Source organism: Gracilinanus agilis, chromosome 1 (genome assembly GCF_016433145.1).
Source record: "Gracilinanus agilis isolate LMUSP501 chromosome 1, AgileGrace, whole genome shotgun sequence".
In the NCBI taxonomy this organism is placed as follows: domain Eukaryota; kingdom Metazoa; phylum Chordata; class Mammalia; order Didelphimorphia; family Didelphidae; genus Gracilinanus; species Gracilinanus agilis.
The window spans coordinates 373,362,970-373,376,830 of NC_058130.1; the positions used below are offsets into that span (position 1 = coordinate 373,362,970).

Consider the following 13,861-nt stretch of genomic DNA (forward strand, 5'->3'; position numbering starts at 1 on the left):
GGAAGGAAGGAAGGAAGGAAGGAAGGAAGGAAGGAAGGAAGGAAAGGTCACAGTAAAAAAAAAAAGAAGAAAAGATGGTTAATTTCCATTTCTCCACTCATTACTGAGTATTTCCACAGCTGCAGAAATTGGGGCCAAATATGGAGAATCTCTTAAACCATCAGCCTAAGACTGCACAATGTAACTGACAATGATAATACATGTTTACAATACTTTATAGTCAACAGAAGACGTTACATAATTAAAGGAAGTGGGCATTTCAGACTTCTCATGCTCAAATGCTATTTTTGATTCACTTCTAACTTCCTTATTTAAACATTCTTTCCCCTAATTTAGCCAAGAGATTCTTTTTCAGTGAGCACAAGCCACATGGAAAGTTACAATTTTTAAGTTCCTGCCATTTCTGAGTTCCCTATGAGCCAAATGAAGATTAAGTTGTTGGTCCCCAGAAATCTAACTTTTTTAAAAATCACATTTGGGCTAAAATCAAGCATAGAGATTTTCATCCCAAAATGATAATTTTAGAAACACAATGAACAAACAAATAGGGAAGTTCTATGTTCCTAAGGACAAAGTAAATGATCCAAGAGGAGGCAGGTTCTCAATGACCTAAGAGAATGATAAGGGTGGACCTTATCTCACTGATTGGTATTAAGTGAATAAAGGCAAATTGTTATAATTTTAAATGTTATATAAAAACACTACATGCAACAGAAACATAATCTCAAGGATACATATCTCACTATCCAAATAAATTACCTTAGAAAATTCTGGTCTATCATATGTATCCCTACTATTAAGTCTCTCAGGTATCGATAACTAGGAAAAAAATCAGCTGTTAGAACACACTGGTATGCACCCTTAAGGAATGGAATTGCTTTTTTCTGAATAAAATTTCAGGCCAGCTATGAATTTAGAAGAAATAATCACAAATTGCAGCATTAGTTTTTGTCCTCATATATAAAAAGATTCTAAATCTTATCCCTACAACTAACATCAAACACACAAAGATAATTTACCATCAGAGTTCATTATCTTCTTCTCACTCCATTTCCAGCCCCCAGCACAATTCCTCCTTCACCCTAACTTCCCCATCTCTGTTGATAGTCTCATTAATCTTCCTCTCATATTAAAAACTTCATTCAGATTTGGCTCTTCCCATTATTGCTGATTATTTCTTTAATGTTTGTAATAACCATCCCTTATTTCCATTTCCTTTGATACTAACTTTGTTCAGGTAACGATTCCCTAATACTTGGCCTTTTATAATAATTCCAGAGTGACTTCTCTACCTTCATTCCTTTCCACACTCACTAGTCAAATCACTGTATATACAATAATCCAAATCACTTTCTTGAAACACTATTTTAACTAGATGTCCCTCTATTTGGAAACTTTCAAAAAGCTCCCATTTCCGACAGAATAAATGATGGTCTCCTCATCATGCTGTTCAAGGTCTTCTACAATTTGTACCCAACCTTCATTTCCTGCTTTATCTCCCGTTGCTTCCAAAAGTGAGCCCTTTTCAATCAAATTGAGTATGTTTTTTCCTTGAATATACCACTCCCTTTCCTATCTCTACAATTTTGTTCCTTCAACTACTCCAATCAGAGTACCCACATCCTCTCCCACTCTACACTTCTCAAAATTTTTCCCATCCTTCAAGGCAAATTTCAAGAGGAACACTCAGAACTGATTTAATTGGGGGGGGGGGAACATCCCCCAAAAAATGTTGATTAATATATAGATTTCAACTTACTGAGTATCTCTCATAGAATTTCATAAGACAATATTTTAGCAATGGTTTTTCAACTTTTTTTAATCAGAGACTTGAAGGAAGAGATTCAATGCTTATCAGCTTAATGATACAAGGCAAGTAACATAGGTAACACATTATGTTATAGAACTGAGATGCAAAGTAATTTAAAAAAACAAAAAATAAGAAGCTAATAAAATATGTGCTTATCTCTACATCCAGGATCCATGATAATATTTGGTATAAGATTCCTTCCTCTAACATAAATTGAAATATCTTCATATTTTAACTAATTAATTTGTGATCATATTTGCTGTGGCATAAAAAATTCATCACATCATGGCTTACATTGTGAAAATAAACTTCTGTAAACTTAATTAAATCGATCCTCACTTATTGACCATCAGACTATTAACAGGCTTATATCTATAGGTTTGACAGTCAAGACCTGTCAAACCTTGTGTTTCACTGGAATAGCACTTAAGAAACCAATGCCACTTCCTTCACCCATAAGTGTGGGTTTTGGTGAATATAAATGAAACTTTATAGGTTTAAGTATTACATTCATCACTTGGTTTTTGAAATATCAACCACCCAGATACAGGTCAGGGAGAATACAGCCAAATTTGCAAAAGATGGAAGGATTCCAGTAGACTACAAGCTAATTTTGCTGCCATATTAGTACATGGAAGCCAAAAAAAAATCTAATGTTATCTTAAATAAGTAAAATGTCCTGACTAGTAGATATACCTTACTTGACCTGCTGCACCAAATATATTATATAGTGTCCAATTCTGTGCATTACATTTATGAAGGATATTAGGAAGACTTATAGAGGAAAGAGAACCGGATAATAAAGGAGACTAGAAATCATACCTTAAAGGTATTAGTTGAAAGAACTAGAAAATAAGAGTCTTGAAGAGACCATGATCTTCATCTTCTTCTAAAGGGTTACCATATGGAAAAAGAATAAGAATTGTTCTATTTGGTTCCTAAAAGACTAATTAGAATCAGTGGGTTGAAGTTGCAGAGATGTGGCTTCAGACTTAATACAAGGAAAAATTTGATAACTTAGTTTGGAGCTGTCCAATTGAAGAATAGGCTTATTGAAAATGTCACACATTACTTCTCATTTCAGATCTTCAGTAACCATTTTATCGAGGCCACATATCGTTGTTCTTGAAGATAGCATTCATATTTTAGAGAAAGATTGAGCTTGATATTTCTTGAGGTCCCTTCCAAATTCTATAATTCTATGATTCTGTGGTGGGAAAAATCTTTATGAAGCCTTCTCACATCACTATAGGTAAAAAAGATCATTTTCTCTTCTGAACATCTAAAGTAACTTGTACTCCTTTTAATGGGATTTCTCACAGTCTGTCCAATATTATACTGATTTATTTGCTTGTGTATCTCATTCACCCTCCTAAAGTGAAATCATCTCTGTAATTATGCCTGTCTTTTAACCTTTACATAGCAGTTGTCCAATAAATACTGAGTAAATAGAGCAGCTTCATCTCTATTATGGATATTTTGGACATCTCTTCCTAGATCAAAGTCAACATACCTAAAATTCAATTCATCTTTACTCTAAATTTACCCCCTTCCTAAATTTGTCGAGCTATATTGAAGACACCATCAACTCCCAGTCACCCATATTCAAAATCTAAGAATCACACTTTACTCTTTTCTCTTTTCTGCATATCCAAACATTTCTCAAATCCTATTTGTTCTCCTTCCATAGTATCTTTCCCATCTATCTCCTTTCTCTCCACTTACACAATTGTAACCAGTTCAGGAATTCATTAATTTATACATAGACCACTATAGTATTTCTTGTTCCTGCTTCCAGTCTCTCCCCTGTCCAATCCACCCACTACATAGTTACCAAAATAACTTTCTTAAATATAAGCCAGGTGTCTTCACACAATCTATGCCTTCTCCATTCCTACATAAACTCTACCTGCTCCCTCCTCTACCTACTAATCTTAAATTATACCTCTGTAACTAAGCTTTCACCTTTTCTTGTCCATATCCAGACCTCCACTGCACTCCCCAGACATCTTGTATCATGCCATTCAAGGACCCATCCCCCAATTCCACTTTATTTGTTGCCTTTTCCCAAGAATGTAAGGTTCATGAGGATAGGAACTTAGCAAGTTCCTGGAACTTAGCATTTAATAAAAGCTTACTTTCTCTCTATCTTTTTCTCTCTCCCTACCCCCATTTGACCCTATCATTCGCAAACAAAAAATTTCTTTGTTTCCTTATTATTCCCTAATCTCTCCCAATATAATGATTCCTTTCCTATCACCTTCAAATATCCCCCAAATTGTCCCTGCACCTATAAAACTTTCAGCAGTGGGTCTTGCCATCTTCTTAAACTATTGTCCTATGTCTCTTCTTTCTCGGTCAAATTCTTATAAAAGTTATGTAAACTCATATTCTCTCTCACACATACACACATGTGTGCCTACACACACATATATATATGCACATGCAAACACACAGACACACACACATTAGTCTTCAGGGGAAAAGATGTAGGGTAAATGAGTGGAATCAGTGAATTAGGTGGGATTAGGCTTACATTTTAGCTCAGTTTCTATATAACATTAGTCTCACCACTCACTAAGTCATTCCAGTAAATTTAAGTATCTAGGTTCTGCTATACCCTTTGGGGTGTCACTGCTGAGCTTCCTCCAATATTCAACCTGGAATGCTGGACTCCTACATCTCCATCATTTCATCTTGAACTTCTAAGCTATGTTGGAGATTCTACTCTTTGTACTTAGAACGAAAAAAGTTAATATAAAGGCCAAAGACCTAAGCCCATTTCTTGGAGCCACATGGCAAATGGAGATGAATGGAAAGGAGGGTGTCCTCAGGCCCTCACCTCTTACCGCTTAGTAGGAAGGGAAGAGTCCTTGAGACTCAAACATAAAAGAAGCAAATACCCTCATAGATGCTGAGTCAGATCATTTTAAAGATACTGAGTATTCCATTTACATAGTTAATGAAAAAAGACTTCTCAATCATGTGCTAGGTCCATAGATTCCTCTTGTCCCCTGGGAGCAGGAACCCAAACACCATATTAGAAGATCTAGGCATATGCCAAGATTCTATTACACTTACATATATAGTATAATATAGCACTCTACAATTTATAAGGCAATTTCCTCTCAATAATGCTATGAGATATGTCTTAGCAGTATTATTAGCTCCATGTATAAATGAAGAAATAATCATATAGAGGCAAAAAAAATCACTTCCTTATAGTCACTGTCAGCAGGGGACAAAGACAAGACTCAGCAATATGTTTGGACTTCAAGAATAGTATTCTTTCTTCTATAAATGTTTCCTCTAAAGAGGAAATATCATATACAACCAGGGCATCTATCCATGATTAGAAGTCATCAACTTGAATGCATTCCAGTAAGTGACAACTGATTATAAAATCATAAATGATGAAGTTTCTTCTGAGTACCCAAGCCATTCTCTCAAGAATTTAAAAACTACTACTCTTTAAGAATCCTTCATATTTTTAAGTCTGGCAAATCACTTAGTTTGTCGAACATATTTTTAAGAATCTTTTGTATCATATTATATCATATCATCGCTATTCTTATTTTATAATTTGTTATATCAATATGTTAATATTAATATATTATTGTGTTATATATGTATATATGACACTCAAAAGTTCACAGTTAAATGTTTATTATTTCCATTCTCAGCATTTATTTTATAGAATCATTAGGCAATTTGATTTTAAGTGTTGTAGAATCAAAAGAACTCTGATTCTAGTATTGGAAGGCTTCAATTAAAATACTTCCTCTGACAACTCCCTGGTTGACCATGCACAAGTCACTAAATTTCTATGGGTATTAGTTTCCTCAACAGTAAAATGATGGAGTTAGACTAACTAGTTGACCTCTGAGGTATCTCCCAAATCTAGATCTATGACACTATAATCCTTATGAAATCTTGGCTATAAAGAGGCTGCACTATTGGCATAAAATGGAAGTTTGCTAAAGAAATCAGAGAGGGCTACTATTGAGCTTTCCTACTGAAAACCATGAATCCCAAATCCTATTCAACCTAAATTTCATGTTATCATCACATTATACAACCAGGGCATCTATCCACGATTAGAAGTCATCAACTCAAATATATTCCAGTAAATAACAACTGATCTTAAAATCATAATTGATGAAACTTCTTCTGAGTACACTAAGCCATTCTCCCAACATTTTAAAAACTCCTACTCATTAAGAATCCTTCATAGGGGGCAGCTGGGTAGCTCAGTGATTGAGAGTTGGGCCTAGAGACGGGAAGTCCTAGGTTCAAAGCTGGCCTCAGATACTTCCCAGCTGTGTGACCCTGGGCAGGTCACTTGACCCCCATTGCCCACCCTTACCACTCTTCCACCTATGAGCCAATACACAGAAGTTAAGGGTTTGGAAAAAAAGAATCCTTCATATTTTTCAGCCTAGCAAATCACTTAGTTTGTTGAAGCACTTGTTTTGCATATGCCAAATAAAAGTTTGCCCTCATAAAGCAGGGAAGAAACATTGAAAAGTGGAAAGGGTGACCTCAAAGAAGACCCATCAGATCTACATTGTAGTCTCAGCTATCCTACCTGTTTTATAGGAACACAAGGGGTTCAGGGAAGACTTGTGCCTCTGGTATGAGGGCTTGCTGAGCCTTTTTCAGGACTGTCCATATGCCTTTGGTGCCCACCTTTCACCCAGCCCTCACCTATGACTCAAAGAAATTAATGCATATGCAGTGGCTATACCCAGGTGAGCCCTCTTGGCACTCAGACTAAACCAAGTTGAAGGTAATTGGCAGGGCTCAAACTCATCAGTAAGTTAGGAGGATATCTAATCCAGGCATGTGAATATTAAGGGACAGATTGGAACAATTTGTTCCAATTGTCAGGAAGGAGGCAGAAGTGGGCATCATGGGGTGCATAGACCTTTGTAATGCAATGAAAAAAACAAGGTCATTCACTAAATCCCAAGCCATCACCAGTCATCTTGACATTTGCCTTGGCACTGTACTTCATTGATTCTGGAAGACTAAGAACAATGACTTTGTGCAGTTCTACATCATCTAAAGCCAGTTTATACATGAGTCAAAAGACATCACCAGTCATGCCATTTCTGCTCCTCTTCAAATACAAAGAACAACAACTTATATAGATAAAGTGTTTCATGTTATATTGGAAGCTCCTTGAGGATAGGAACTATTTCACTTTTAATTTTGTATTACAAGTGCTTAACACATTACCTGGCACACATCAGGTGTTTAATAAATATTTACAGATTGATTGATTGATCTGGCTGACCTGGTAAGAAAAACTTGGAAAAACTGTAAGTCACAAAAATGCAAATTTAATTTTGATTCAAGGACAAATTTCCTGACAGTTACTGCAACCAAAAGGAGAATGGGTTGTTGCAAAAGGATGTGGTTCATCCCAACCAATGTCTTTATGCAAAGGATGGTATATTAAAGAGATTTGGATTAGTTTATTTGGACTCTGAAGTCCTTTCCACCTCTAAGTTTTTGTGAGGTAGGCTCTAGGAATATTATTTTCTCCCATTTTACAAATGAGAAAACTGAATATAAGAGAATTGAAGTGACTTATCCAAGGCCACTCAGTAAGTTATAGAGAGTACAAATTCAGGTATTTTAACTATGTATGTATATAACATATATTATATGTTAGTGGTAGCAAATAAATACAAATAACTAAAGGACTATAATATGCTTTAACAAACAGATTCCTCAAGTAAAAGCAAAGTAATTGGAGATTTAATGTAATGGTATAACCTAAAAATATAAGAATCTCTACCAATTATCTCAACAACCATGTAAGTTAAGGATTATCTAGGCACTATTTGTGACTACTCAACATCTAGAAACTGAGACTTCAAGAGATAAACTAAGTGCCTGTGATCATACACTGGATCACAAGCACAAACATGGAAAATGCATTCCTGTGGTCCTTGTGGTAACTTTTTAATTCGGGCTATTGCCTTTCATTGATGAATTAATTAAAATCTCTCTTTGTCCCTTCTCTGGATGGTGGAGTACTGGTAAGTTCCTTGAAAACAATGTTCTACTATTCAAATTGCAAGTAGACAGGCCTTTCTGTCTGAATGGTATAAGAACTCTTTGACTCACAAAGCCTTTATGACCTAGCTCTAGTCACTTGAAGATTCAGCCATATCCCAACAATGCACTGTGAGGATATGCCATTAATTTTAGGAAATAGAATTCATAAATAAAAATAAGATGACTTCTGTCAGAATTTATCATTCTTAAAGCACATAACTCATAAGGAAGCCTAATAAACATAAAGCCCCATTTTAGCATAGTCATCATCAGTAACCTAAAAAAATTAGCCTTCCAGAATTAATGCATTAAGTATTCATTCTCACTGTTACCATTTGGCTCAACTTTTGTGTATGGCATCTTGCCATATGAGAATGGACTGAAGAAACTGGAGGTGTTTATCCCAAAGTAGAGAAGATGATATCTGTCTTCAAAAATTTTAAAAGCTGTCCCATGGAAGAATGAATAGGTTTAGTCTTCTTGGTCCCAGTGGGCAGAACTAGGAGAAATGAGTCAAAATGGCAAGAAGTTAAATTTAGGCTTGTGGTAAGGAGAAACTTCTGAACAATTAGCACTGACTGAAAGAGGAATGTACTGCTTCAGGAAGCACTGGATTTTCTCTCACTGAAGTCTTTGAACAAAGGATGGATAACAGCTTGTAATAGTTCTAAGATCATTTGAGTCTTTGATAGCTATTAGAAAAATGAGAAACTTCTTAGGATTTCAACTTTTTTTCTCTCTTTTTCTGATAGTCAGTGAGTCAACAAGAATTTATTAAGGGTTTGTTATATTCTGAGCATTATGCTAAGCTCTGGAGACACCCCTAAAAAGGGCATAAAGCAAACAAAAATTGTCTCTTCCCTCATGGAGTTCATATTCTAATGAGTAGACAACATGTAAATAATTCAGTGTCCATGTCAGGTCTATGGGTCTTGAGTTATGTACTTCAAAATTCCCTAGCGCAGTTTTAACCAGATTAAAATATATTTGTGGGGGGAATAAGGTGGCTCAGTGAACCAAGAACAAGTCTTAACTTCAGACTCTTTTGAGTAATTCGTTTAAACCCTATTATTACCTAGCCCTTATTACTCAGATACTTAGTATTGATTCTAAGACAGAAGGCAAGGTTGTTTTTTTTTCTTTTACATAACTGGGAAATGTTTAATGAAGTAAATTAAAATCCAGTTGTGTAATTAGAATTTCTGTACCCTAAAAATATTATTCCCAGCACCTCACTCTCCTCTCATGTTACGTGCTGATGTAGGGAGGATATAAGTTTGGTGTAGCCCCACCTCTCTCTGATCTGATCGGTTTGGTGGAGGTAGAGTGAGGTGAGTAGCAGGAGAATCTATTCATGTGGCCTTATATTTTCTTAGATAATTACCTTTCTATTCTTTTACTTCAAGTGATTATTAATAAACTTTATAAAATATAATACTTGGAATGTTGAATATTAATTTAAATCCTGCACAATATAGCATAGACAGTGTTAGTTTGTGATTTTCTAAGTCAATACATGGCCCACAACTCAATTTGAGTTTGACAACATTATTCTACAAGATATGTAATATACACATATATCCTTTAGAATATATATAGTATAAGAAAAATGTCTATTAGAGAGAGAAGCATTAGGGCTGGGGAGACCAGGAGAGGCCTTCTGAAGAAGGTGGAATTTGAGCTGATTCTTAAAGAAAGTCAAGGAAGCTAAAAAGGAAAGAAGAAGGAACAAAGCATTCAAGACACTGAAGGGGTGGAGAGGAGGGACAGTCAATGCAAAGGCATGGAGAGAGGAATTGGGACATCACATTCAAAGAATTGCAAGTAGGCAAGTGAAAATAGATCATTTTGTCCCTGGATGGGGAAATAAGGCATAAGATTTAAAGGTAGGTTGAGGTTAGATTAATAAGATATCAAACAGGTCTTTATATTTGATCTTGGTTGTAATAGGGAGTCACCAGAGCTCACTGAGTAGAGTGATGAAATAATCTTATGCATGAGAAAAAAACATCCTTTATATGGAGGATTACTGAGAGAGAAGAAATTTGAGGCAGGAAGATTGGCTAGATGACTTCTGGCCATAGTCTTCTATTACTACCATGCACTCTTCAAACTAGTAAGACCTGCCTCTTTGCTGCTTCATAAAGGTGACACTCCATTTCTCAGGCTCCAGGCATTTTCTCTTACTTTTTCCAACAACTCCAACAACTGGGAACTCCCTCTTTATTTCTGGTTTCTAGTTTTCCTGGCTTCTTTCAAGTCCCAACTAAAACCATGTTTTTTTATAGAAAGTCTCTTCCAACTTCTCTTAATTCTACTGTCTCCTATTTGTTAATTATTTCCTATTTATCTTACATATAGTTTGTTTGTACATATTTGTTTGCTTCTTGTCTCCCCTATTAGTATGTGAGCTCTTTGAGGGCAAGGACAGTCTCTTACCTTCCTTACATCTCTAGTGCTAAGCACAATTGATTGGCTTTACTATTGCAGGCCAAAGGGAGTAATAATAAATGTCTGAGCTAGGGTTGTAATTGGACCACTAGCAAGACAATGTGATTTCATTAAAAAAAAAAGATTTGGAAATGCTAAGTTTTGGAGTAGATTTTGTAGCCTGATCTCCTGATTCCTTCTGACCAAACCCTCTGCTCCATTCTTTTTTTCTCTTCTTACTTAACTAATTCTCATTCATAATGATGATATTCTTTGTAGCACCTAAAGATATTTGGAGTACTATATCAACCCCCTCAAAAGAAAAAAAATAAATGGAAAATTGTATTACATGGATTACAAAGTCAAAGTGGTATATTTTCCCTAATGGGGAAAAAATAGCAGAGTGATTCATTCAAAGTTAATTCTTAAATTAAAAATCCCCAGATGAAAACTAAATTAGAAATACTAAAAATCAAGGGAGAAATTAATAAAATCGAAAGTAAAAGAACTATTGAATTAATAAATAAGACTAGAAGCTGGTACTTTGAAAAAACAGATAAAATAGACAAAGTACTGGTCAATCTAATAAAAAAAGGAAAGAAGAAAACCAAATTGACAGTATCAAAGATGAAAAGGGAAACCTCACCTCTAATGAAGGGGAAATTAAGGCAATCATTAAAAACTATTTTGCCCAATTATATGGCAATGAATATAACAATTTAGGAGATATGGATGAATATTTACAAAAATATAAACTGCCTAGATTAACAGCAGAAGAAATAGAATACCTAAATAATCCCATATCAGAAAAAGAAATTGAACAAGCCATCAAAGAATTCCCTAAGAAAAAATCGCCAGGGCCTGATGGATTTACAAGTGAATTCTATCAGACATTCAAAGAGCAACTAATCCCAATACTATACAAATTATTTGATATGATAAGCAAAGAAGGAGTCCTACCAAATTCCTTTTATGACACAGATATGGTACTGATCCCAAAGCCAGGGAGATCAAAAACAGAGAAAGAAAACTACAGACCAATCTCCCTAATGAACATAGATGCAAAAATCTTAAATAGAATACTAGCAAAGAGACTCCAGGAAGTGATCAAGAGGATCATCCACCATGATCAGGTGGGATTTATACCAGGAATGCATCTCTTTATAGATGATATGATGGTATATGTGGAAAATTCTAGAGATTCAACTAAAAAGTTACTTGAAACTATTAATAATTTCAGCAAAGTAGCAGTATATAAAATAAACCCACATAAACACTAACAAAGATCTGCAAGAATAAAAAGAAAGAGATGACCCATTTAAAATAACCACAAACAAAATAAAATGCCTGGGAGTAAGCCTGCCAAAATAAACACAGGAACTACATGGCACTTTTTACACAAATAAATTCAGTCTTAAGTAATTGGAGAAATACTAATTATTCACAAGTAAGCAGAGCCAATATAATTAAAATTAAAATCCTACCTAAATTGATGTTCTTATTTAATGTCATCTCAATTAAATTATCCAAAATTTATTTTATTGAGCTAGAAAAAATAACAATTCATTTAATGAACAAAAGATCAAGAATATCAAAGAAATGAATGAAAAAATGTAAAGGAAGGCAGTCTAAGCAATGCCAGGGTTTAAACTGTATTAGAAAGCAGTAATTATCAAAATGATCTGGCCCTGGCTAAGAAATAAAAAGGTAGATTGGTGGAACAGAACTGACATAAAATAAAAGTAGTAAGAGATTATAGTAACCTTATATTTGACAAAAGTATAGTTCCAAGTTTGTGGGATAAGGAACTTGCAAAAAAAATTGCTGAAATAATTGATAAGTAGTTTGACAGAAACTAGGTATAGATGGAACAGTATCTTTCTCACTAAAATAAAAATGGATACATTCCCTAGACATAAAAGAAGATATCAGAAACAAATTTAGAAGTACAGGGAACATATTTGCTGTCAAATTTATGGATAGGAGAGGAATTTTTGAGTAAACAAGAGATATCATTATGAGATATCAAAAGTATAATTATGATTACATAAATTTAAAAAGTTTTGCACAAATAAAAAGAGTGTAGCCAAGATTATAAAGAGCAGAGATTCAGCTCGCTGTGCACTAGGGCCCCAACTCCAGGACCTCTTGCTGCCTCCTCCACCGGGCCCTTCTTCCTTCATCAGCTCCAGCCTCAACCCACCGGGGTCCCCGAAGTACAGTGTCTCAGTGTCCCTGCAGTGCTGGTGGCCCCCAAAGGCAATCATATTGGATGGACTGAGCTCCCTGCCCACGCAGATGGATTATAAAGGTCAGAAGTTAGCTGAACAGATGTTTCAGGGAATAATTCTTTTTTTTCTACAGTAATTGGCATTATCTATGGATATGTGGCTGAACAGTTTGGTTGGACAGTCTATATTGTTATGGCTGGATTTGCTTTTTCATGCTTGCTGACACTTCTTCCATGGCCCATATATCGCCAACACCCCCTCAAATGGCTCCCTGTTCAAGACTCAAGATCAGAAGACAAGAAACCAGGAGAGAAAAAAATAAAAAGGCATTCTAAAAATAACTGAAACATGCCATATGGTCAACCTTATGACAGCCATTCAGTTTGAGAAACTATCTCTTGATTTGTCATATCCATAACAAAATAAAATTACCTAAATTATTGTTGCTGAGCTGTGTTAGAATTTGCTTGTTATCTTTTGTTTACTAAAAGCAACTGGGTTTTTGTTCATAAACATTTTCAGTTTTTAGCTTCATAAATTTTCTGTGAAATGGAGGAAAGACAAATTCTTGTCACATGGAATATGCCTCCAAATATGCAAGTTCTTTAAAGCCCACTAATATTTCATGAGATGAATATTGTAATTGTTGCAGTATTTTCTACATTTCATTTTGATTAATTAAAACAATTCTGCACTGGTTTTTTTTTTCGGTAAAACAAAGTTTCATTAAAGTTTTACATTATTAAACGGTCTTTTATGCAGTAAAAAAAAAAGCATAAAATCAGGGAATTTCAGATATTTCCTCAGACAGAGATGTCCTATCTAAAATATAGAAAGAATTTTATCAAATTGATTACCATACCTCAACTGATAGTCAAAAGATATGAACAGATAGTTCTGAGATAAAGAAATCAAAACATTATATATAAGTAAATGAAAAATGCTCTAAATCATGACTGATTAGAGAAATACAAATCAAAACAATCCTGAGATATCATCTTACACCAGTGATTCCCAAAGTGGGCGCTACTGCCCCTGGTGGGTGCTGCAGTGATCCAGGGGGGTGTAGTGATAGCCACAGGTGCATTTATCTTTCCTATTAATTGCTATTAAATTTTTTTTAAAAATTAGTTTCCAAACAATATGGGAGAGATTAGGTTTAGATCAACATCTCACACCCTACACCAAGATAAATTCAGAATGGGTGAACGACTTGAATATAAAGAGGGAAACTATAAATAAGTTAAGTGAATACAGAATAGTATACTTGTCAGATCTCTGGGAAAGGAAAGACTTTAAAACCAAGCAAGAGTTAGAGAAA

At 34.9% G+C, this 13,861-nt stretch overlaps 1 protein-coding gene across 1 annotated transcript in view; it reads left to right on the forward strand.

Annotated features, from left to right (window-relative positions):
* Positions 1-12,885, forward strand: part of SPCS1 (signal peptidase complex subunit 1) — a 36,256-nt gene extending 23,371 nt beyond the window's left edge. Inside the window, 2 exon segments of the mRNA XM_044681246.1 lie at positions 12,389-12,661; positions 12,664-12,885. Coding sequence (XP_044537181.1) covers positions 12,389-12,661; positions 12,664-12,885 — 495 coding nt within the window.
* Positions 12,886-13,861: the final 976 nt, after the last annotated feature.